Source organism: Colletes latitarsis, chromosome 10, assembly GCF_051014445.1.
Source record: "Colletes latitarsis isolate SP2378_abdomen chromosome 10, iyColLati1, whole genome shotgun sequence".
Lineage (NCBI taxonomy): Eukaryota > Metazoa > Arthropoda > Insecta > Hymenoptera > Colletidae > Colletes > Colletes latitarsis.
Window position 1 is genome coordinate 28,648,254 of NC_135143.1, and position 26,458 is coordinate 28,674,711.

The 26,458-nt window shown below is 38.1% G+C and overlaps 1 protein-coding gene across 3 annotated transcripts in view; it reads left to right on the top strand.

Annotated features, from left to right (window-relative positions):
• Positions 1–25,568, top strand: part of LOC143346835 (uncharacterized) — a 54,042-nt gene extending 28,474 nt beyond the window's left edge. The window contains exons 2-8 of one of the 3 annotated variants that reach the window (XR_013080515.1): positions 8,479–8,800; positions 9,881–10,115; positions 12,263–12,947; positions 13,438–13,954; positions 14,035–14,169; positions 14,385–14,615; positions 24,141–25,568. Coding sequence is in view for 1 of the 3 variants with exons in the window: in XM_076775349.1 (XP_076631464.1) it covers positions 8,479–8,800; positions 9,881–10,115; positions 12,263–12,947; positions 13,438–13,954; positions 14,035–14,169; positions 14,385–14,531 (2,041 nt within the window). In the remaining 2 variants the exon portion in view is untranslated. Of the gene's footprint in view, positions 1–8,478; positions 8,801–9,880; positions 10,116–12,262; positions 12,948–13,437; positions 13,955–14,034; positions 14,170–14,384; positions 17,625–24,140 lie in introns of those variants that run through there. The other 2 variants (XR_013080514.1, XM_076775349.1) reach the window with 2 other exon arrangements.
• Positions 25,569–26,458: the final 890 nt, after the last annotated feature.

A 26,458-nucleotide genomic window follows, 5' to 3' on the forward strand; every position in this document is an offset into this window, starting at 1 on the left:
TTTAATTTTATCGAAAAATTTCAGTACCTACTCGAATTTTTTTCTAGAAAGTGGGTAGGATTTCGAGGGTAGGTCTATTCACCAAAAATGATTATAATTGACCCCCTCAACTAAAAATAATTTTTTCAGGACGATTTGAAATATTTTAATTTTATCGAAAAATTTCAGTACCTACTCGAATTTTTTTCTAGAAAGTGGGTAGGATTTCGAGGGTAGGTCTATTCACCAAAAATGATTATAATTGACCCCCTCAACTAAAAATAATTTTTTCAGGGCGATTTGAAATATTTTAATTTTATCGAAAAATTTCAGTACCTACTCGAATTTTTTTCTCGAAAGTGTGTAGGATTTCGGGGGTATGTCTATTTACCAAAAATGATTATAATTGACCCCCTCAACTAAAAATAATTTTTTTAGAACGATTTGAAAATTTTTTAATTTATTCACTACACGGTCCTCTTTTTCGTATTATTTTATTATACATTGAACTGTCCTTCTATTTCGATTAATAATTTTACTAATTGCATGATAACTTCTTTTGTTTTTATAGTGACTAATAACTAAATCGCGCTTTGCTACTGTAGTTTGTCGCATTTTAAGTGGCAGTCGCTGTATCAGCGTAGAAATTTCACTGTACGGTGTCGCCGTGGCATAGCTTAGGAAACACCAGACCTAACCTAACCCGTTCAGTGTCGAAGGGAAAAAGTTTCCCTGCCACAATCTCGACGCGCCATGCTCGTGAATTCTTCGCGTTTGGATTACCTGTGTCATCCGCCGGTTGAAACTCATTACTCTTTTCGGGTAGAATGTCTCTAATTGCACCTTCCTTAATTACTCACGGGCCCCCGGAACACAGGGAACCCTGAGAAACGGGGACGTAATAAGAAGCCTCGCGTGTATAAACAATAAACGAATGCCACAGCCGCCGGCTGGCGAAGCTCTCGGCTCATTGAAAAAACTTACGAAACGTAACCCACTCCGTGACGGTGAAAAGAAGCAAAAGTTTTTCGCCTCGAAGTAACAAAAGTGAACCGCGAAGAACGAACGTGTTAGGAATCGTAATTGAATAACGGCGAGGAAAAGAAAATTCAAAATGGATCGGTTTCGCGGTCGCTGATATTCAAATATAGGTAACAACTATTGCTGTTTTTACTATTACAACGAACACGAAAAATAAGTCTTTACCACGTGGAAATTTTACGAATTTGTCGACGTGTTAATCTAGGATGCGATCGGATCGTGTGCGAGAAATTTTTCATTTCTCGAGCTCTTCTAAGCCCCACTGCGCGCGATCCTTGGTCGAAATTAAAGTTCCCTTGCTCGTCGAGTCACGATTCCACGCCTGGTGACTTTTTTCTGCCCGGTCGGCCAGCACGAATCGCGGAAAGCAGAATAATAAACCAATGCGCGCTAAAATAATCCCGGAGATGGCGCCACGCGCGGCAACGTACAAACAGAACGGGGTTAGGGAAGAAGACGGAGAAAAAAAGATACTTTTGGTAGTTTCAGCGTGGTCCAAGGCTTTTTCCAACGATCCCCGCGTGTTAAGCTTCCTCCTCTTTCACGGAACGGATGTTTATCGAGTCGTCGTTTTAGTGGCTATATTTTGGTTCCTCAAATTGTTAGAAATTCGTAAAGTTTGTTCCTCGAATTGTTACGATTATTCTTACTCGGGATGTTGGAATAATGGGTTGCAATCCGATCCTGGTCGAACAGTCTGAAGGGTATTACATGTATATAGGACTCTGTTTAGTCTGTCGACCTTCAGGCTACTGCAACTCGATCTCAGTCAGTCGAGTCGCAAGTTGAAAGACGTTGCTGCGAATGGTGATTCAGTCCGTCGACGTTGGCGAAGTTTCGAGGGTCCAGATAATAAGAAAATATTAATGGACACCGCCATATCGGAGCTCTGTCTGTCCCTTGTTGTCCAGCACTCTCGGAATCAATACCCAACGCCGTTTCGGTGTGTTGTTCGGCGGAGGACAAGGAGGCAACGTTGTTGGCCTGCACGCGCGCCAGAAGACCGTTGCCCAATAATCTTTTGACCAGACACGGCTTCTGTGCATCGCGCAGATGGTTTTCGACGTTATGAAACCACCGACCGCGGTCAGCGGGGCCCGACGTAGCCTCGTTTTTGTTCCCGCGGTCGGTCACGCGGTTCTTTTTAGCCATTGCGATACTGGAAAACTCGTCTTAGACTCGCTTGTAATCTTCCTCCAGCCGATCAAAGGGTAGCGTGTTCCTTCCACGAACGAATATTCCTCGAATAATTTAACGCTTGGATATTTTGTATAAACATACAGTCAGTCCCACAAATATTCGTACTTTCGTTGCTTGTAAGAGACACTTGTTGAAATCAACGGATACATTTAAAGTTTTGCAATAAATTTTTTATTATAAATGAACACATGTATAAAGTTATGCATATACAGGGTGTTCGGCCAGACCTGGGAAAAATTTTAATGAGGGATTCTAGAGGCCAAAATAAGATGGAAATCAAGAATACCAATTTGATGATGAAGGCTTCGTTAAACAGTTATTAACGTTTAAAGTTCCAACCGTACTGAATTTTTTTCTCGAAAATGCGCAGGATTTCGAGGGTAAGTCTATTCACCAAAAATGATTGCAATTGACCCCCGCAACCGAAGATAATTTTTCCAAGACGATTCGAAAGTCTTTTTTTCACCCAAAATTTCAACACATACTCGAATTTTTTTCTCAAAAGTGGGTAGGATTTCGAAAGTATGTGTATTCATCAAAAATGATTGTAATTGACCCCCGCAACCGAAAATAATTTTTCCAGAACGATTTGAAATTTTTGAATTTAATTGTTAATAACTTTTTAACGAAGCCTCCATCAACAAATTGGTATTCTTGATTTTCGTCTTATTTTGGCCTCTAGAATCCCCCATTAAAATTTTTCCCGGGGGTAACACCCTGTATATAAAGCTCTGCATCATATCGTCCTTCCACGAGAAGAAGGCACAGCGTGTTTACATCCCCACTCTTGCTGCAGTCCGCTGATTGGCTCTCACCGATCTTAGCCACCGTTTTCGACCAATGCCTGCGAGTCAGCGGACTGCAACAGGAGTGGGGATGGAAACACACTGTGCCTTCTTCTCGTGGAAGAATAGTACATAATAGCACTCTACAAAAGTACTCGTACCAGTGTAGATTTTCTCAAAAAATCGCATATTATCGTTGCTTTTTTACTTTGTATTAATCTTCAAGTATTTCGTGGGTCCATTTTTATGGTATACTTTGGTATTACTACTGGATTTGGTATACTTTCTACCAGTTTTGAAGTGATAATTGGTTCAATACTATTCCAAACTTTCACAATTTTTTCTTTATTTTTTATAGTGTCTCAACATAACTTTGGCTCTCTTGGTGTAATTTAAAAATTATTTGACGCTCTTCCAGAGTAGTCTCGGACTTCTTTCTCATTTCTGATTATTGATGTTATTTTGACACAATCTCGAACTATACTACTTTGTTGACAACAAAAGAAAATCGATTTCGTTAAGAATAGTACGAATACTTCTGTGGACTGTTATTACGTACTATGTAGAGTTAATCAATTTTGTTATAATTTGATATAAATAATCTTTATACATGTATTCATTTATAGCAAAAAGTTTATTGCAAAATCTTATATGCATCGTTCGATTTCAATAAATTTCTTCCATAAGCAATGAAGGTACGAATACTTATGGGATTAACTGCAGACTAATTCCAGCCTTAGTTGCTCTGCCAAACTTACGAAATTGCCGCTGGTATCGTTTGCCAGGGGAGATTGATTTTTTCCCGGCGTGCTCGCGCGGGCGTCGTGAAAATTGGAAAAATCGCGCGACGTCTGTTAGGCTCCCCATGGAATTGCTTACCGAGGGGTCTCAGTTTCGATTTTCCGTAAAGGAGACTGTACGACCTGGGGGCAGATACAGTCGGCGACACAAGTTCACCTACGCTCGTTTATTAATAATATTATCGTAAGTCATTCGAAGCTTTTACAACCGAGTAATTAATTCGAAAGAATAATACGTATAAAGATAAATTATAAAGATTGCCTTTGGTTATAAAACATTTTCCGTGCACCTGCTCTGCGTGTAAATTTATTTACTACTCTCTAATGCGGACCACGCTTAATTTGAACGAAATTCTTCAAACGGAAATAAAAAGAGGAAAAAATAATTTTTGTATTTTTTATAAATATCTGTGCACTCTGCTCGTGTCAAAAAGCTCCCGTCCAAATCGCGAACTCGGCCCATCGTGAAATGCAATTGGAATCTGTACGGGAGGCTCGTTTCCATAATTCTCTTTGTGCAGATTGAATTGAAAGGTTGACGTTCTTCGTATCGCGTTGACCGGGTGTTCTTGCTTTCTATTTATTTTTCAGCCGGTTTCTCGCCAACCTTCCCCGTCCGCAGTCACGAAATTGCAATCCGTACACAATGACTTCACTATGTACCGACGTCGGTTAGCAGCTTACGTGTTTCATCGCCGGATGATGTAGCACGGGAGGCTATTATGATAATAGTACTTTCATTACGAAAGGTCTTTATTATCTTAACGCGGTTCGATCTACACGGATCGATATCATTTCCCCTCTTATATTTCATTAAGCACGCGTTTAAACAAAGTTTTCACGATTGTTGAATGCATTTTGGACATCGGTTAAATTTTTATATCGAAGACCTAAAACTGAACATAACCTATAAATTGTAATCGTTCCTACGTTGCATTATTTCGAAAAATTGAAGTTTGTTGAATGCGTTTGGACGTCGGTTAAATTTTTATATTAAAGACCTAAAACTGAACATAACCGTTAAATTGTAATCGTTTCTACGTTGCATTATTTCGAAAAATTGAAGATTGTTGAATGCATTTGGACATAGGTTATATAAATTGTTATATCAAAGACCTAAAACTGAACATAACCTTGAAATTGTAATCGTTCCTACTTCGAAAAATTGAAGATTGTTGAATGCATTTGGCCATCGGTCAAATTTTTATATCAAAGACTTAAAACTGAACATAACCTTTAAATTGTAATCGTTCCTACGTTGCTTTATTTCGAAAAATTGAAGATTGTTGAATGCATTTGGACATAGGTTATATAAATTTTTATATCAAAGACCTAAAACTGAACATAACCTTGAAATTGTAGTCGTTCCTACTTCGAAAAATTGAAGATTGTTGAATGCGTTTGGACGTAGGTTAAATTTTTACAACAAACCAAAGACCTCAAACTGAACATAACCTTAAAATTGTATTCATTCTTACGTTGCATTATTTCGAAAAATTGAAGATTGTTGAATGCATTTGGACATAGGTTATATAAATTTTTATATCAAAGACCTCAAACTGAACATAACCTATAAATTGTAATCGTTCCTACGTGGCATTATTTAGAAAAATTGAAGATTGTTGAATGCATTTGGACATAGGTTATATAAATTTTTATATCAAAGACCTAAACCTGAACATAACCTTGAAATTGTAGTCGTTCCTACTTCGAAAAATTGAAGATTGTTGAATGCGTTTGGACGTAGGTTAAATTTTTACAACAAACCAAAGACCTCAAACTGAACATAACCTTAAAATTGTATTCATTCTTACGTTGCATTATTTCGAAAAATTGAAGATTGAATGCATTTGGATGTTGGTCAAATTTTTACATCAAACCAAAGACCTCAAACTGAACATAACCTTTAAATTGTAATCGTCCCTACGTTGCATTATTTCGGAAAATTGAAGATTGAATGCATTTGGACATAGGTTATATAAATTTTTATATCAAAGACCTAAACCTGAACATAACCTTTAAATTGTAATCGTTCCTACGTGGCATTATTTAGAAAAATTGAAGATTGTTGAATGCATTTGGACATAGGTTATATAAATTTTTATATCAAAGACCTAAAACTGAACATAACCTTTAAATTGTAATCGTTCCTACGTGGCATTATTTCGAAAAATTGAAGTTTGTTGAATGCGTTTGGACATCGGTCAAATTTTTATATCAAAGACTTAAAACTGAACATAACCTTTAAATTGTGGTCGTTCCTACGTTGCATTATTTCGAAAAATTGAATCTAGTCTTAATAAATTGTATTAAGAGAATCGGTGGCTGGGATTTGAAGAAGGGAATTAATTCATTGGAGCTACTTGCGCCATTACTCGAAGGACTTGGCAGAATCGTCTACTCGACTGGAACTTCGAGCCACTCGAATACTTTGAGTGCTTAAACTACTCTCTTCATCGCGTGCTTCGACTCTCGACGCATATCTTCTTTTCCATTGGTTCGCGGCAACAAAAAATGTAGGATGACATGACGTTATTCAATGTCCTTGAATGGTCAGAATATTTTGTCTCGACCGTAGACAAGCTTCATTCTTTACATACAGGGTGTTGGCCACCCCTGGAAAAAATTTGAATGGGAGATTCTAGAGGCTAAAATAAGACGAAAATCGAGAATACCAATTTTTTGATCGTGGCTTCCTTAACAAGTTATTAACGTTTAAAGTTCCATAGCGACCAGAAATTTTTTCGACGGAACAAAAAATGTTCAAATCGTTTTGGAAAAATTATTCTCGATTGCGGGGGTCAATTACAAGCATTTTTGGTGAATAGACATACCCCCGAAATCCTACCCATTTTCTAGAAAAAAATTCGAGAAGATGTGAAATTTTTCGACGGAAAAAAAAAATTTCAAATTGATTTGGAAAAATTATTCTCGATTGCGGTGGTCAATTACAAGCATTTTTGGTGAATAGACATACCCCCGAAATCCTACCCATTTTCTAGAAAAAAATTCGAAAAGATGTGAAATTTTTCGACGGAAAAAAAAAATTTCAAATTAATTTGGAAAAATTATTCTCGATTGCGGGGGTCAATTACAAGCATTTTTGGTGAATAGACATACCCCCGAAATCCTACCCATTTTCTAGAAAAAAATTCGAGAAGATGTGAAATTTTTCGACGGAAAAAAAAAATTTCAAATTGATTTGGAAAAATTATTCTCGATTGCGGGGGTCAATTACAAGCATTTTTGGTGAATAGACATACCCCCGAAATCCTACCCATTTTCTAGAAAAAAATTCGAGAAGGTGCTGAAAGTTTTGAGTGAAAAAAAAGAATTTCGAATCGTCTTCGAAAAATTATTTTTAGTTGCAGGGGTCAATTACAAGCAATTTTTATGAATAGACATACTCCCAAATTCCTACGTAGTTATGAGAAAAAAATTCGTGAAAATGGACAAATTTTATCAATTTTATTAATAACTTTTTAACGAAGCCTCAATAAACAAATTGGTGTTCTTGACTTTCGTCTTATTTTGGCCTCTAGAATCTTCCATTAAAATTTTTCCCAGAGGTGACCCAACACCCTTCTTGAATCGATAAATAGATAAATTTTCACTTAGGTTTTCATTAAATAACGCATGGAACATTCTTTTGTATAAATTGATGTATCCGAGCAGAGAGAAGGTAAAAGATTGCCTTCGTCGAGTATACCTCGTTTCTTGTCACATACATCACACACCAGGCATGTTGAGGTTAGGTTTAGAAACAACGATGCAGCTGCACCTCGCCACCTTGCGCACTTTATCTTCGTACGTTTCCTTTCTCGCGATAAATGAATGTTTATCTTTTGCTCTCGCTCTGCGAGCTTTGTGTAACAAAAACGTTAGGTGATATAAAAGAATAAAATTAATGTTGCAAGTTTGCACGGAAAGGATAAATCGAAGGAAAGTTACTAAATTGTATATCGTAGGATGGGCTGTTGCTCGATGACGTTGGAACGTAAAAATATTTTGTTCGTGTCACCGTTGAACCAACTCGACTTAAACTTTCGGTAGTGTGTCTCGTGTTATATTTATAAAAAACGTTGGCTCTGTCTTCCTTTCCGAAATATGATACGTCACGATCGAAGTCGTCCAAGTCTCGAGTGAATTTATGGACTGTCGTCGTCTTGTTCAACATCATACGAGAAATGTTTTGTTATAAGTTGCTCTTGTTGCCAGAACGGATGGCTAATAACAAATACTGTATACAATGTATATAAATGGGGTAACAAAATCTCAATGAAATCTGAGACACGAAGGCCAGCAATTCTTCTCGCGAGAGATTAACACTTTACCGACCGGTAGCGGTTAACCCTAGATCCCTAGGGAATATATGCATTTTTCTTTATACCTATAGAAATGTTAAATTAACACTTTGACCGCTACGTCATCCACACATGAATTAATTCTCAAAACGTTGAGGAACATAAATTTGGATAGAGTTTACGAATTTTAACAGGGTTACGAAAATAAGTACCGAGACAAATTTTAGGTTATGTAGCTTCTAAAATCAACGATTTTACTTCTGCAGAATATTGTACGATTTTGTGAACGTGTTAAACTTTGTGACAATCGATTAATAGGTTACTAGCCGGTGAAGTGTTAATTATTTGTTTCTGGACGATATTTTTCAGAGGTCTCCCTTGTGGCGTACAACCCCCGGAACCAGTACCAGACCCCGATGGCGACAAACTGGCGACGATCGCGGCTCGTTTCAGTTACTTTCAAGAGAGGAAGAGCTCGCTGACCGTAGCCAAAGTCGATCTTCGTAGGAACATCAACCCGCCGGCTAGGTATAAAAATGCACGGCCGACGGTCAGGCTCAGGCCCCGTCAGGTGCTCTGCAGCAAGTGTAGATCGATTTGCAACGAGAACAGCGAGAACGTCGACGTCAGCAGAAAACGGAAGCACGACGAGCCGCAGCAAGAGAACCAGCATCATTCGCAGCAACAACAGGTAACCACTCCCCTTTCTGGATCCGAAGTGAAACGTACTTCGCTCGGTCGTTCATTTGGTCTTGTATTTGCCGCGCAACGGGTAGCAAGAATGTTCTTCAATTGCTTTTGATGACTTGTTATTGATCTTTGAGGCGCATGACGTGGCACCGGGATCTGCGTCATCTTATTGAAAACGATAAGGATATAAAATGGAACTGAACAAACGGAACTATTATCTTGAGACAAAACGATATTCCAAGCAACAATTACCGGTTAAATAAAGGGGAAGGGATGTTTCTTCTTGGAACGAACGAAGAGTGGTCTCAGCGTTGGTGAATTAAACGCGTGCAGGAAGTGGCACGAGTAAATAACTGCGCGAGAGATTAGAATAGACACGTAAATAACTGTAATGCGGTCGTGCCGATTTTCAGGCAACGGAAAAGTAACGCGACGCGTTGTTTTTTGCGAAATATAGTTACATTGTAGTTTCGTTCTGTCCGGCATGGCAAGTTGCCTCGTGATGCATTCCATCTTACTTGGGCACGATATGTTCTAATAATACGTTAATGGCCAGTTACTGAAATTTTCATCTCAGCATACTTTCTCATTGCCTTTCAATGTTCTTTAGTATGGTAAATGTGCTAGACAGTCGATCTTATCGAAAAAACGTTTAATATCCTAACCTCAAAAACTCTTCGTTTGAATATTACTAATTGCGCGTGTAAATTATTAATATTTAAAGCTTATGTTTATTGGCGATGGACACTATTTTTGATCCTTGCTTCCGTTACTAAATTCATGTTGAAATTTCGCCACGTGCTATTAGCTTGCCAATCGTCGTCAGTACAAGTTTTTGTAGTTCACAGTACTACCGATAGGGACTTGAAATTATTATGTATACTGAAAGTGGAGGTATAGATTGACCACTAGATCAGACATTTATTTTGAAAATAGAACGTATTTTATTTCTCTGTCCCGAAGGAAAGAAGTTCCATTAAAATATTTCAAACGGTTAATACGTTTCGCGCAGCAGCGATGTTACTGCCGCTGTTTTATTGTACGCCAGTAAAAAAACACTTGATGTTTCGTATTCGATTAGGTCACGGGTCATGGATCCACCAGAAGAAGCGATCGACGTTGCGGCCAGCAGCCGCAGAAATCCTCCAGAATACTGTTCACCGATTGTCAGTCCGAGAACATGGCGGCTCATCAAGCAACGAAATCCTCGTCGTCGTCGGCTTTGAGTCCCGACTCGTCGAAGCTGGCACCGTCTCTCATACCCAAAATCTCGAGACTCCAACCGAACGAGATCAATAACGCTATGCAGGGAACCGGTTAGTCAGTGTTTTCATGGAAATTAATTTTTTTTATAATAAATTCTACAGGATGCTCGACCAACCCTGGGAAAAATTTTAATGGGAGATTCTAGAGGCAAAAATAAGACGAAAATCAAGGGTACAAATTTGTCGATCGAGGCTTCCTTAACAAGTTATTTACGTTTAAAGTTCCGTCTGTGGAACGGCAACTGCGAATAACTGCGTGCATGTGACAGTGGTTCTCACTCAGCATGAGAATTTATATTTTCGGTAAAGAATTTTTTTCTCGAAAACGCGTAGGATTTCGAGGGTATGTGTATTGACCAAAAATGATTGTAATTGACTCCCACGACTGAAAATAATTTTTTCAGAACGATTTGAAATTTCTTTTTTTCGCCAAAAAATTTCACATCTCGAATTTTTTTCTAGAAAGTGGGTAGGATTTCGAGGGTATGTCTATTCATAAAAAATGATTGTAATTGACCCCCTCAACTAAAAATAATTCTTTTAATACGATTTGAAATTTTTTAATTTTCTCGATTAATTTGTCCACATATTCGAATTTTTTTCTCGAAAGTGAGTAGGATTTCGGGGGTATGTCTATTCACCAAAAATGATTGTAATTGACTCCCACGACTGAAAATAATTTTTTCAGAACGATTTGAAATTTCTTTTTTTCGCCAAAAAATTTCACATCTCGAATTTTTTTCTAGAAAGTGGGTAGGATTTCGAGGGTATGTCTATTCATAAAAAATGATTGTTATTGACCCCCTCAACTAAAAATAATTTTTTTAATACGATTTGAAATTTTTTAATTTTCTCGATTAATTTGTCCACCTATTCGAATTTTTTTCTCGAAAGTGAGTAGGATTTCGGGGGTATGTCTATTCACCAAAAATGATTGTAATTGACCCCTTCAACTAAAAATAATTTTTTTAATACGATTTGAAATGTTTTAATTTTCTCGATTAATTTGTCCACCTATTCGAATTTTTTTCTCGAAAGTGAGTAGGATTTCGGGGGTATGTCTATTCACCAAAAATGATGATAATTGACCCCCTCAACCGAAAATAATTTTTTTAGAATGATTTGAAATTTTTTAATTTTGTCGAAAAATTTCACCACCTATTCGAATTTTTTCTCGAAAGTTCGTAGGATTTCGAGGTTATGTCTATTCATAAAAAATGATTGTAATTGACCCCTTCAACTAAAAATAATTTTTTTAATACGATTTGAAATGTTTTAATTTTCTCGATTAATTTGTCCACCTATTCGAATTTTTTTCTCGAAAGTGAGTAGGATTTCGGGGGTATGTCTATTCACCAAAAATGATTGTAATTGAGCCCCTCAACTGAAAATAATTTTTTTAGAATGATTTGAAATTTTTTAATTTTGTCGAAAAATTTCACCACCTATTCGAATTTTTTACTCGAAAGTTCGTAGGATTTCGAGGGTATGTCTATTCATAAAAAATGATTGTAATTGAGCCCCTCAACTAAAAATAATTTTTTTAATACGATTTGAAATTTTTTAATTTTCTCGATTAATTTGTCCACCTATTCGAATTTTTTTCTCGAAAGTGAGTAGGATTTCGGGGGTATGTCTATTCACCAAAAATGATGATAATTGATCCCCTCAACCGAAAATAATTTTTTTAGTATGATTTGAAATTTTTTAATATTTTCCAAAAATTTGTCCACCTATTCGAATTTTTTTCTCGAAAGTGAGTAGGATTTCGGGGGTATGTCTATTCACCAAAAATGATTGTAATTGAGCCCCTCAACTGAAAATAATTTTTTTAGAATGATTTGAAATTTTTTAATTTTGTCGAAAAATTTCACCACCTATTCGAATTTTTTTCTCGAAAGTTCGTAGGATTTCGAGGGTATGTCTATTCATAAAAAATGATTGTAATTGACTCCTTCAACCGAAAATAATTTTTCCAGAACGATTTGAAATTTTTTAATAACCTTTTGACGAAGCCTCAATCAACAAAGAGATATTCTTGATTTTCGTCTAATTTTGGCCCCTAGAACCGCACATTAATATTTTTCCCATGAGTGGTCGGACACCCTGTACGTATAAGCATACCAACACTTTGATATTTAATTCAGCTCATACGATTAGGTCAGTTCTTAAATTTCAATGGCCTTTGAATGTTGCAGAGAAGGTGAAGATCGCCCCGTCGTATTGGAACAACAGAGCAGAGGAAGGCGGTTCGTCGGTGAACGCGATGGAGCCGGCCGAGGAACGCATGGAATCGACGGATTGTGACAGTAATCCTTCGATGGCGTATTGTGCCACGCCCAGAAGACTTAGCAGCTCCTCGGTAGAAAGTGCTAAGATACCCGAGGAGGACGAGAAGAAAACCTTCGCCGCGGCGGACTCGACAATGAGGCCAAGAACGGCCCGAGTGCCGCGAAAGAAACGATCCGTCGGATCGATGGAGGATTTGTGGGACGAGACCGTGTTCGAAGACCCGACGAGAACGGCCAGAACCACGCCGGTGATTAAAATCTCGTTTGGCGCGCAGGGCGAGGGTACCGTTCTGAAGATCCCGTCGAAGATCCAGGACCCCGAGTACGAGCAGGAGACCGACGACGCGGAGGACCCGCAAACCGAAACGGAGAGGGATCCGCTGGAATTGCCAAGAACCTTCGAAAACGATTACGATTTCAGCGCGGACTGCGAGGAGAACGGGCAGGAGCAAGTGGACCCGCAGAAGCAGAGCGTGAAAGACGCCAGCGCGAAGGCGGCGAAACGAGCGTTGAAAAAAGCGAAGAAAGAAGCCAGGAGGAAAATGCTGGGCGGCGTTTCGCCAGCGAGATCCCCTTGCAACGGTTCGCCACGGTAAGACACTCGATTTCATGGTTCGATCTACGGCTGGGACCGAATAATTTCACGGGTATTGGAATTCTACGGATAAACTCGAGTATTACTGGTTCAACGATTGGGAGCGCGTACTTGTTATTCAGACTTTGAGGGCTGGTCAGAAATTGTATCGAGTTAATAATAATTGCAAAGGTGTCGTTGAAACTGTTCCTAAGGAACAATATTACCATGAATCGATTATTGCTGGTCTTGAGACGCGATGTTTCCAAAGCGCGAGAACTGTGAAAGGAAGTCGTTACGACAGTGTTTTAAACGTGACCAGTATTCGCAGACATTTCACAAAGGGACGTAGAATAGTTATTCGATGCATTAATTGTCCGTGCAAATCTCGTGTCATCACAGAAAGGAATATGTTAGCGTTTTAATGGTATAAATAGTATACCAGTTACAAAAATGCAAAGGTTAAGCTGACTACGCGTTTGACACGGCCCGTTTCCTGCATTTTCAGGTACAATCCCACGTACGACACGTTGTCGTATCATCGTCGCAAGCATAAAGTGAAGCATAAAAAGAAGCACAAGGAGGACCGGAAACACAAGAGCCAGCCGCAGACGCAGCATCAGCAGCCTTGTTTGGAATCCAGCGGCACGGATAACCAACAGAACTGGAATGTCCTGCCTGGCAGCGAATCATACACGGCCATAAAGGAGCAGTGCCTCAAGCAAAAATTGTCTATATCTCTGAAGAGATTGAATACAAACGCGTACGCCAGATGCGATTATCCCGTGAGCAACGCGTCCTCCGGTTGCAAGAGTCCCGGGGCCAGCAGCGACGAGCTCAGCGAACAGGAGCCCGAGGTAGACGCTGGTGAAACGGCTCCAGATTTCCCGCCACAGTCACATCCCCTGATGATGCGTCTAGCCGCGACACCTGTGGAGCACTGTCTCACCGCCAGTGGCAGAAGAATGGACGTTGGCGACGTAGTATGGGGGAAAATTCATGGTTTCCCATGGTGGCCTGGAAAGGTGCGCAACAGTTGCGTTTGCTAGTCTTGCGTAGAGCTCTTGTAATACATTATGATGACCATGATCTGTTGTTCTACTAGGTTCTTAGTATCACGGTTTCCTGTAAAGAGGATGGCTCATCGTCCGGGCCTCAGGCTCACGTTGCTTGGTACGGTTCTTCGACAAGTTCCCTCATGTCATGCGACCAGTTGAGCCCATTTTTAGAAACATTCAAGGTAAAAGAGTTTAATCAATACGCATGATGTACGATGTTAAATGTCGCGAAATTGCGTTCGGTCTGAACCACTGTGACGGGGCATTTTGCTGAATGTCTTTTTTGGCGTACACGCGTAAAAACCATGGCCTCCGGCGTCACTGTACCCATCTAAGCGATAACGGGCGCGAAGTGGTTGTGTTGATGATTTTCAATGGCTGTCGGTTTCTGTTCAAGACACGGTACAACAAGAAAAAAAGGGGTCCGTATAAGGAGGCGATACGACAGGCGCAGAGCGAAGCCCGAAGTCAGATCACGCCTAACTCGACGAGCAGCGTGCTGAATGTCTGTGGCTCGCCACGCAAGGTCAACGTCCTCTCTTAAGGGAAGGTGCACGCCACCTGACACCATTCCTTACTGCCGGGTATCCGTCGGCCGAGATTACGATCGACGGATCGAAATCGTCATGTAATATATAAAGATTTGTACATAATGACCTAGCGTTAATGAAATAGTTCTTGGATCGATGTTCTTATCAGTCGCGTCGCCTGGCGTTGTTCGCGATGGCTCATACGGCGAACACGACTCGAAATGAAGTTTACTGCCATCACTGGCGCGTTTTTTATCCTCAGCTTTTTGAGCAAACATTTAGCGCGTAAGAAGTATTTAGATAGGGTATACCTAGAGATAATGATATGTCGGCTCTCGAGAATAATTTTCGTATTAAATATGACTTCTTCGATAGCTAGACGGGTTGTCGGTCATCGACTCAGAGACGCCCGTTACTTAAATTCTTTATATATACAGGGTGTTCGGCCACACCTGGGAAAAATTTTAATGGGGGATTCTAGAGGCCAAAATAAGACGACAATCAAGAATACCAATTTGTCGATGGAGGCTTATTTTTGAAAAATTATTTTCAGTTGCGGAGGTTAATTACAATCATTTTTGTTGGATACACATATCCCCGAAATCCTTCCCAGTTTCGAGAAAAAAATTCGAGAAGGTGTGAAATTTTCCAACAAAATTAAAAAATTTTCAAATCGTCCTAAAAAAATTATTAATGATTGCAGGGATCAATTATAATCATTATTGGTCAATAGACATACCCTCGAAATCTTACCCACTTTCGAGAAAAAAAATTCAGTTTTGGCGGAACTTTAAACGTTAATAACTTCTTAATGAAGCCACCATCAACAAATTGGTATTCTTGATTTTCGTCTTATTTTGGCCTCTAGAATCTCTCATTAAAATTTTTCCCGGGGGTGGCCGAACACCCTGTATATATATATATTATATATTTGTATTACGATTCCATTGTGATTGTTATCGAAATACGCAGTGAGCTCATCCAGTGCGGGCAGTGAATCTTCGACACGACAGTCCGCAAACATTGCTGAATACGATCGTTAATGACTCGATTACGTCATAGATCATGATACCACGATTTTAAAATGGACAATATCTCTTTACTAGCGAAGTTTTCTATCAGATCGTGGAGCAAATACCTTCTAAAGAGTTAAAAGTAAACGTAGAGAAAGCGAAGGAGGAAGGAAGGTATTGTACAGTTTAGGAAAGTCTAACTCCCTACGAGTCTATTTATTTATTTATTTATTTTTCAAGTACAACTGTGTATTTTTTTATACGCGAGGGACAAAGTAATGAAAGCTTTCATTTTGTATATTAGAAACTTACAGGAAAAATTCCTTCGATATTTGTAGCCTGGCACTATCGCAATTTATTTATGTATAGATACATATATTTTTTTTCATACTTTTTTATGCAGAACAATGGAAAGGAATGGAAGGGGTAGGTTTCTGCTTCCAGAGAAAAACACAGTTATATTTGAAATGGAACATGCAGTTATATCTTGTAATTGCGTAAATACATTTATAAAAAAACAGAATAGAATTTTTTTAATCAAACTTTACTAAATCGTACAATATTTCCTTTTGCTCCTGCTTAAAAAATTGCAACGCTTCCTCTGATTATTATACAGGGAGTTCAGCTACCCCTGGGAAAAATTTTAATGGGGGATTCTAGAGACCAAAATAAGACGAAAATCAAGAATACCAATTTGCTAATGGAGGCTTCGTTAAAAAGTTATTAACGTTTAAAGTTCCGTCCGTACTGAATTTTTTTCTCGAAAATACGCAAGATTTTGGGGGTATGTCTATTCACCTAAAATGATTGCAATTGACCCCTACAGCCAAAAATATTTTTTTTAGAGCGATTCGAAATTTTCTTTTTTCGTCGAAAAATTCAGGCACCTACCTACCGTCGATTTTTCTTAAAAATTCGTTTTTCATTTTTAGTAATTTTGATTGACGTCCTACAGAAAAGTTGACTACTACTTTCTTGTAGATACTCATGAGCTCTACATTCCACCAAAATTTCAATTAAATATATTCACTATTGTAGGAGTTATGGCTGTTTGAAAATTTGACCATTTTTATGGGGGTTTTCTCACGTTACGGTGTGAAGGAACAACTTTTTCAATATCGTTAGAATTTCTACATATTCTTCACCAAAATACGCGTGGTTTGCATTTTGAAACATTAAAATCGTGCAATCTGTTCAGGAGTTATGACGTTTTAAAGATTCGCATGAAATTTTGGGGAACCATTTCTAACCTCACATTAGATTTCCAGTAAGGAATTTTTTTCTCGAAAGTGCATAAGAATTCGGGGTTATGTCTATTCACCAAAAATGATTGTAACTGACCCCTGCAACCAAAAATAATTTTTCCAGAAAGATTTGAAATTTTTCAATTTTATCGACAAATTTGTTCCCCTTCCTGAATTTTTTTCTCGATAATACGTAGGATTTCGGGGGTATTTGTATTCACCAAAAATGATTGTAATTAACCCCCACACCCGAAATTAATTTTTCCAAAACGATTTGAAATTCTCGAATTTAATTGTTAATAACTTTTTAATGAAGCCTCCATCGTCAAATTGGTATTCTTGATTTTCTTCTTGTTTTAGCCACTAGAATCCCCCATTAAAATTTTTCCCAGGATTGGTCGAACACCCTGTACATTGTTCTTTTTGTTTACTACACGGGGATTGTGCAGTTGTCGGTTATTCGTAGTTCAATTTCTGATTAGATGTTTCTATAACTTCAATTGGAAGTTTCGTAAAGGAAGATCGGTCTCTTACCACGACGATTAGTACTTAAGCGTTTCCGACTTTCTCTCTGCGTCGAAGGTTCACTGCCTTACGGAGTTTCTTTTGCATAAAATTGCGACTAGGGGACTTGCTAGAATACTCGAGTATTCGAATATTTCGTGTACCGATTCGAGTGTCAAGGTATATTTCATTAGACTATGAGATATTCGAATAGTCCCAGTCCTAATTGTGACCGCGTGTCGGTGTTTTTGTAACGAAATTTCCAGCTGCGATCGTCGTGCAGCAATCGGCGCTGCAGCTTATTCAGGGCGTTGAAAATTTGACAAAGTGTGATACGACAGAAAAAGACACGAGTCGTACGGAATGTTCACACGATGACTGTCACGGTAGTCACCGGTGACCGCCACACGTGGTAAAATATTGTCGCAATGGGAGGACTTTAACTCTTATAAAATTGTAAATAATGTTACTGTTACTAGGAATGATGTAAAATAAGAGATACGCCATTGAATCGAATCAAATATTTCTATATTTCACACTAGAATTTGAACAAATGTCGACAGACGTCTCTAGACATGGGAAAGCTGACGTGACAGTCAACGTGTTAATATCGTGGCTCGTTTAACGACGTTGAAAATGTATTTCGGCACGAGTTTCACGCCCGTTTGTTCTACATACGTCTTTAACGTTTCGTCAAACCTCGCTGTGTCGCGTTTCAGCGGGACAATAGAGAAGCTCTTCGCCCTTAGTTAACCTTTTTATTTCGACAACGATGACACAATATTCCAAATGATAATTTTTGCATACAAGCAAGATACATTTCTTTCAATAAGAAGAAACTATTTAATTATTTAATTCCTCGAGATGCGGCGTAATTGTGGAACGAATATTCGTGGTAAAATAAGCGAAATAGATGGAACATATTTTTACCGACGCCCACAGTCTTCGAGTAATGATTTGCCGAACGAAAACTGGTTTTTTTTGTACGAATCACTACATTTCAGTGCAACGAATGCATTTGAAAGCATTGAACAGTTTCAATGATTCATAACCTAGCAACTAAGCTCACTCTAGAAGGAATTAGACTAAAGAAGATAACTGCCAGAATTCCTTTACGAATTGGTTTAGACTACGTTATGCTTATCGAGTATAACACGTTTTTGAAAGTGTTCAATCCTGTATGTTGGCATACTTTTTATCTGCACAGAGCTTAGATACATTGTTTAGCAGTAAATTGTTCAAAGTGTCTTCGTGCTCGACTCTATACGCGCTACCGAGGACACATTTAAGAATTTATCAGTCGACGAAGTAAATAAGTTACTGGCACATGGGCAGTGTGCGTTAGTTACCTCGATACGAGTTACGTAATCGTGTGTTTCATCGAAATACAGTGATTGCATAACGTATACTGAGAACCACTGAACACTGACGTGTGCGCCATCGACACTTTTCCAACACAGAAACTGACAGAATTTTATTCGACGTTTATTCCATCGAATAATTACCGAGAGAAACGTTTATTCGTCGCAGCATGGGTCATAATTTCATTTCATACTACAGATTGTACGCCTCCCGTTCGTTTATCGAATTACGCCGCATCTTGTATCACCATCGTCACCCCATTTTCTTCATATTTTTTAACGCTTCGTAAATTTAATTACCGTTGACTTCTATCACTACGAATGGTAGAAATCTTTGCATAACTGCCATATATTAAACGTATACGTATAAAACAATTCCAGTATCAACGAATTTTGTTGACCATCGGTAACTTCTGTTCAGACGAAGACATTGTGTACACGACCGGATTAAGGCTTTCGAGGCCCTCTTCGTATGAAAAGTGGGGGATAGCGGGACTTGTAGATATTTTTCGAAAAGGAAACCGTTGTCTTAAAAAATTGCCTTATCTTGCTTTTTCTACCAAGTCATTTATACAGGGTGTTTCGGCCAACTGTTAGAGTTATGGATGCAATAACTAACCGCACAGTGAATAACAAAATACTTTTATTAAGATATAGGATGAATATTATATATAAAGGACCCGTTAGGGCATACACGTGTTCACATCATTCGTTAGTCGAAAGACGCCATGAGTCCCGCGGTCTTCAGTGCCGTATACACCTAAGGTGGTGCGGGAGACATTGAAACTCTCAACACCAACCCCGGGAACAATTTTAATAGGGGGTTCAAGAGGCCAAAATAAGACGAAAATCAAGAGTACCAATTTCTTCATGAAGGCTTCATTGAAAAGTTATTAACGTTTAAAGTTTCACCCATACGGAATTTTTTTCTCAAAAATGCGCAAGATTTCGGGGATATGTCTATTCACCAAAAATTATTGTAATTAACCCCTGCAAACGAAAATAATTTTTTTAATACGATTTGAAATTTTTTAATTTTCTCGACAAATTTGTCCACCTATTCGAATTTTTTTCTTGAAAATGCGTAGGATTTCAGGGGTATATGTAATGACCAAAAATTATTGTAATTGATCCCCTCAACTGAAAATAATTTTTTTAATACGATTTGAAATTTTTTAATTTTCTCGACAAATTTGTCCACCTATTCGAATTTTTTTCTCGAAAATGCGTAAGATTTCGAGGGTATGTGTAATGACCAAAAATTATTGTAATTGATCCCCTCAACTGAAAATAATTTTTTTAGTACGATTTGAAATTTTTTAATTTTCTCGACAAATTTGTCCACCTATTCGAATTTTTTTCTCGAAAATGCGTAAGATTTCGGGGGTATGTGTAATGACCAAAAATTATTGTAATTGATCCCCTCAACTGAAAATAATTTTTTTAATACGATTTGAAATTTTTTAATTTTCTCGACAAATTTGTCCACCTATTCGAATTTTTTTCTCGAAAATGCGTAAGATTTCGGGGGTATGTGTAATGACCAAAAATTATTGTAATTGATCCCCTCAACTGAAAATAATTTTTTTAATACGATTTGAAATTTTTTAATTTTCTCGACAAATTTGTCCACCTATTCGAATTTTTTTCTTGAAAATGCGTAGGATTTCGGGGGTATGTGTAATGACCAAAAATTATTGTAATTAACCCTCACAACCGAAAATAATTTTTTTAGAACGATTTGAAAAATTCTTTTTTCACCCAAAACTTTCAACACTTACTCGAATTTTTTTCTCGAAAGTGGGTAGGATTTCGGAGGTATGTCTATTCAGCAAAAATGATTGTAATTGACCCCTGCAGCCGAAAATAATTTTTCCAGAACGATTTGAAATTTTTAAATTTAATAGTTAATAACTTTTTAACGAAGCCTCCATCAACAAATTGGTATTCTTGATTTTCGTCTTATTTTGGCCTCTAGAATCTCCCATTAAAATTTTTCTCAGGGGTGGTCGAACACCCTGTATACTCACGTTAAAATCGAGATTTAAAAAATGATTTAATTTATTGACAAAATATTAGTGAATCAAAAATAATCTTTTTATTGACACCTTGACTGCTATGGTGGTCAATGCTGACCGACGTTTACAGTAAATTAATATTTGTAATTTTGTTAACCCCTTGACACTCATATTTTTCCAAGAATGATCAGTTTTCTGTATTGAACTTGTTTCTAAGCTATATAAAAATGCGGTTTTTGTTACTTACAGTGTTGTATCCAACGTATAATTTGAAGGAAAACAAGTAGTGTTATCCCTTAAACCGTTAAATTACACAAATATCGTTTTTCAAAGCAGTAAGACTCGGGCATGAGCGTTAAGGGGTTAATAATGTTATTGTCATTAGAAATACTACAAAATAACAAGTACTTTATTGAATTATCGAATATTTTTATTTACTAGGATATCTCTAGACAGGAAAAACTGATGTGGCAGACAACGCGTTGAGTATTTGTAAACATTTATTGTATTATTTGAAAAAATGAGAATTCGAGGTTATAGCCTCTTTAGCCTCTTCCTTAATCCGTGCCTGATTGTATGGTTACAATTAGAGAAATATCATTTAAAAACAATGAAGACGAAACGAGAGTATATTCGATCGTTCGTTTTCGTAAACGATGTTCGACGTACGCGTAGACGTTTACTAATCGATACGATTGTATCATAACCTATTACTTTGTAATAGTTAGTCCATTATCCGTTGTCGATACTTTCCGTGAGCGAAATGTATCGTGTATAATTTTCAAATTCAGATTTCAAAGTTCGTGGTAATCGGTGTATCAATTTTCTGAGATTCCGTGCTTGAACTTTCGAGTGAAATATTCGATGTGTGTAACGATTTCGAAGTATGGAAGATTACGTCTATGGAGCCTCGAGAGCACTGTAATTTTTCCTTATTTTATTTCTGACATTCAAATATCCAGTACAAGATTTCTGATTGATTTTTTGACGTCAATTTTACAAGCTTATAATTATTTATCAAAAACGAAAACTTCACTCTAGGCATAAATGGGTTGTTGGATCTGGGTTAGACTCAGTTTTATTTGCTTGTCACGGACATAGATTTTTTATACTTTCGTAAAAAAATTCGTAATATATTCAGATGCTCGCGTTGGGGCACTCAGAGCCTTGCACCCGAAAATAATTGCTCTAGGCAAGCCCTGATCTGTTGACATTCTGCGCTCAAGGACACTGCTGTTTTCGTTCCCTAAGGTTTTTTTAATACATTTCTCTATATGCCTATGTGTTTCTACACACTATGTGCATCGGCAAAGTAAATAGAAGGTTCATGCGACGAGTCTCGAAACGCTGTTATTTTAAGTTTTTCTTTCGAATCACGTTGATCAAATCGGCATCGCGATCAAAGATGGGTTAAAATTTTGTTCGATCTGACAGTGAAATTCATTGTAAAATATTACATTGTATTATTCAAACTTAAATTCTTACTCGACGAATAACGAATACAAAATTATCTTTCATTCGTTCGAAATTTTCATCAAAATTTCGTCCATCTTTGTTCACAGCGATCACGTTGTAACGTACGAGATGTACGTTTTTCTTTATGAGAAATCAAAGTCTTCGCGCAATGATATTTTTATCATATGCGTCTCGTGCAATTATCGTTAGCTATACGTATACAATAACGTACATTAAGAAGTTTTTCCCCCTGTCGATGAATTCTGCGAATCCCCAACGATTCTATAATTTATTTACATTCTGTGTAAACCAGTGAACGATGAGATCATTTGAACGGACACTTCGTGCGTTACAACAAAATAGTAAAGAATACTAATGCAATTTAGAGCTACGAACAACTCGAGTTCAGTACTGCCTCTCTTCTTGCACCAAGTCGGGTTCGTCAGATTTCATGTAGAGAGGGTTAGGTCACGGCTGCGTCGGTTGGCTGAGTCTGCGCAGTCGTGGAGCGCTGAATTGGGGAGGGGATGGCTCCGTGGCAACAATCTCTGACACGAATTGATGCATCAAGCGTGGCAGGGCTGTGGTACGGCGATATCTTACGAAAAGAAAATGTTCGAAGCGCGCAGAGGGCTCTCGACCGCTTTGATGTCGTCTTTCTTCAATTACAAACGTCGATTTTCGCGTAAAGGCAAATCAGGTGTGCCGTGGTCGCTTGTGAGACGCGCGTAAAATTGTTCGCGATGCTCGTTGACGAAGTAAACTATTTGCATGTGCGAGGGGAACGACCGCGGTGAGAAATAAGAGAGTGAAAGAGAGAGAGAGAGAAAAAGGGAAGCGGTAAACTAAGATGTTTTTAAGTAACTGTGATTTTTTCAAATGTTTTATATTAAACAGGCGTACATATACATGTATGTAATATATACAGGGTGTTTGCTTACATTTGGACAATCTTTTAGAGTGATTCGACTAAATTTTTTCGAATAGTGCCAAACTTTGGGCGACATAACGATCAATTTAATTCCCTTTGAGATTTATTTGAAACATTTTTCTAACTAAAAATTACGTAATTTTCGTCCTATTTTGGCACGTGGAATCGACGTATAAAAGATTGTTCGCGTTTAAATAAACTCCTTATATATGACGAATTAATTTCTACGCATAATGTAAACGATAATGTTTCAATGTCGCTGTGTTTATACGGAAGTTGTAGAACATTTTTTGGACTAACATATCGGTAGAGAAAGAGAGCGTTTAGCGACAAATAATTATTGCTATTATTATCACCGTTTCACGTATTAATTCGTAATTATTAATCGATTATTATTACGATAGTTATGTGCGAGTGCGTTGCCTAATCTTCACAACGGAGTTCGATTGTTGATTGCTTATTGTAAGAGTCTCTTGTCATCGCTGTCACGTAATCATTGTATTCAGCGCCATACACACACACACACACACACAACCACGAATACACAGACAGAAACACATATATTCGAACTTTTCGAAGGATCGCCGTTCGCCCGAGATAGAAATTCTTTTATTTTGTTCGTCTATTTTGCAATCGACCTCTCATGGACTGTTCCTAAAACGCCGCTGTATAAGCTGGACCTTTCATCGGGCAGAAAGATCCTTCTTTCGACTTCGGATGTCCCTCTTTGTTTGCAGCCGATTCTCGGCTGGATTAGGTACTTAACCAATCGACAATAGATAATGTTATCGTCCGTTCAAATCCTCGGAGCGTAAAATACTACCATCGAGTCCGGGTGTATCCGCGTTTCCGTTGGTGACGTTGAACCGCCATCTTGAGTCGGTCATCGAGGTGTGTGGATACGGGGAAACCGGCAAACGAGGCGATTCCTCGTCCAAAACTATGTCGAAATCGTGGAATGCACGTTTTCTCGTACGACGTTTCCCGTTTCGAGGGAATTGTATTCGTTTCGACGCGCATGTTCCATTCAACAAAAGTCAAGGTGACCTCAATTTTGTCGAGATAAATAAATGTTTTTAAAATTTTTATTATTGCAGATTATTGTGCGTTTCATTGGCGAACGAGAGCCCGTCAGTTTCCGTATATTATTTCCCTTCGCCAATCGATCGCGTGTTCAAACATGGCGCCCCTTCGTCAGCTGCGCGGCCCGGGCATCCACTTGACGATCTTCGAGGTTGTTTTCTGGAAAACGGAAGCCTGGACGGAGAAATGTATCATGTTTTCGATCTGTTTTTGGACGAAGAATCGTCCCAGAATTACGCTCGAAAAAAATATTTTTTTTTTAGTACCATTGCCATAGATAATCACGTCCACGGATCCAGTACGTTATTTGAATCGTGTTTGCGAAAGTCAAATTGTAGTAGACTCTGTCGTTCAAGCTCTATTTTGAAATTAACAGAAATCTATTGAAATTAAAATTGTTTTGCATTTTGGATGCTCTGTGACTTGAACGTGGAATTTACTGGTCCGCCATTTCGGCCCCTTCGTGCCCACTGTATTCGTCAGACATCAGTTTCAGACAATTTACATTGTTATCGCAATATTATCTGTATGTTTGTGCATATGAATTATTTTTTAAGGTCGATAAACTACTTTGTACTCTTAACCTGTGCAATTTTTTAATATATTGATACAAAAGTCTTTGAATAATTCTTCATATTTTTGTTTGTAATCTCATTATATTGACGACAGATCACACTAGTGTGTATTAAAGATAATAATTAAATAATTCTCATTGGATTTGCGGGCACGAAGGGGTTAAATGACATATTGATTCGCAGAGCCTAGTTGATCGTAATGGGGATTCATGTCCGCCACGCCCCCTCTTTTCCTTTTTAATATCTTCGCGATTTATACTGCTCGACGAAGGTGCAGCTCTGTCCTGAAAAGAAGTGTTCATTTTTCATGAGAATCCACTATGTGGAACAAGTACATACATGCATACGTGTATCATTACCGTTCACGCAGAGGCGAGTGATGATTTTTCGGGGTGCACGGCACGAATGCTTTTCGGTTCGAACGACGATGTTGCAATTGTAAAAAGTGCATCTATTATCGCGTGGTTTGATACGTTTAAAGACGCGTTGAACTAGATTATTTACATTATATCGAGTTACACGGAATTGCGATAATTTTGAATTTTCGCAAACGGTGGTCTGCATATACCGGACAACATATTTTTACGTTTTGTACGACGCTATGAATAAACAAAAATTAATTTCCTTATTAAACGTGTAACGATAAAATTGTTGTCCGTTTGCAAAGGGTTAAACGAAAAGAAAAGAATCTTCGATGGGGAGTCCCCGAAAACTCACCCTTATCCGAACATGCGCATTCGCCTCTGCGCAGTGGATCGCGTCGCGAGTGCGACTTGAATCAAACGAATCGTGGTATCGCGTACTCGACCTGTATTTTTTTAAATAAAAAAAAAAAAGAAAAGCAAAATAAAAACCATAAAAATTTATAAAGAGAAACGACTCTTGCGATTCTGCTTCTTTCTATCACTCGATTCGTACTCGGTAGGTATTAAATATTTTCCCAAATGGGGGTTGTTTTATAGAATTGTGCTCTTATTTATTTATTTTCTTGGTTGGGGTGTACAGTTTCTCAATACGATTATGAACGGTCAACTTTCCACGGTTCATCCCCCCACCCTCACCCCCCAAGACTAGGTAAGCTACGTCTTCCGCGCATGCGTCAACGGGTTGAACACTAGAAAAAAGCGTTGAATGGAACAAAGCCGGCATTGTTCCGACGCTTTCGTTTTGTTTCTTATTTTTTTCCCCCTTTTGGTCCGTCGTTGCTCATTTTTTCTTGCTTTTTCATTCTGTTCGACCTGTCGAGGAACGCAGGGGGTTCCCAGGCTTGCGGTGTTGCGCGAGCAATTGCAATTTTCTCGAGAAAACTTGCGAGAAAATAATCGTAGGATTGATTTTAACAATTTTAAAGTTTTCATTAAGCCATTGTTTAATGAAAAGTTATATAATAATAAAGACCGAATTGGTAATTATACAGGGTGTTCGGTCACCCTTGGGAAAAATTTTAATGGGGGATTCTAGAGGCCAAAATAAGACGAAAATCAAGAATACTAATTTGTTGATGGAGGCTTCGTTAAAAGTTATTAACGTTTAAAGTTCCGCCAATACTGAATTTTTTTCTCGAAAGTGGGTAAGATTTTGGGGGTAGGCCTATTCACCAAAAATGATTATAATTGATCCCTGCAATCAAAAATAATTTTTTTAGGACGATTTGAAATTTTTTTAATTTTGTCGGAAAATTTCACACCTTCTCGAATTTTTTTCTCGAAACTGGGATGGATTTCGGGGATATGTGTATCCAACAAAAATGATTGTAA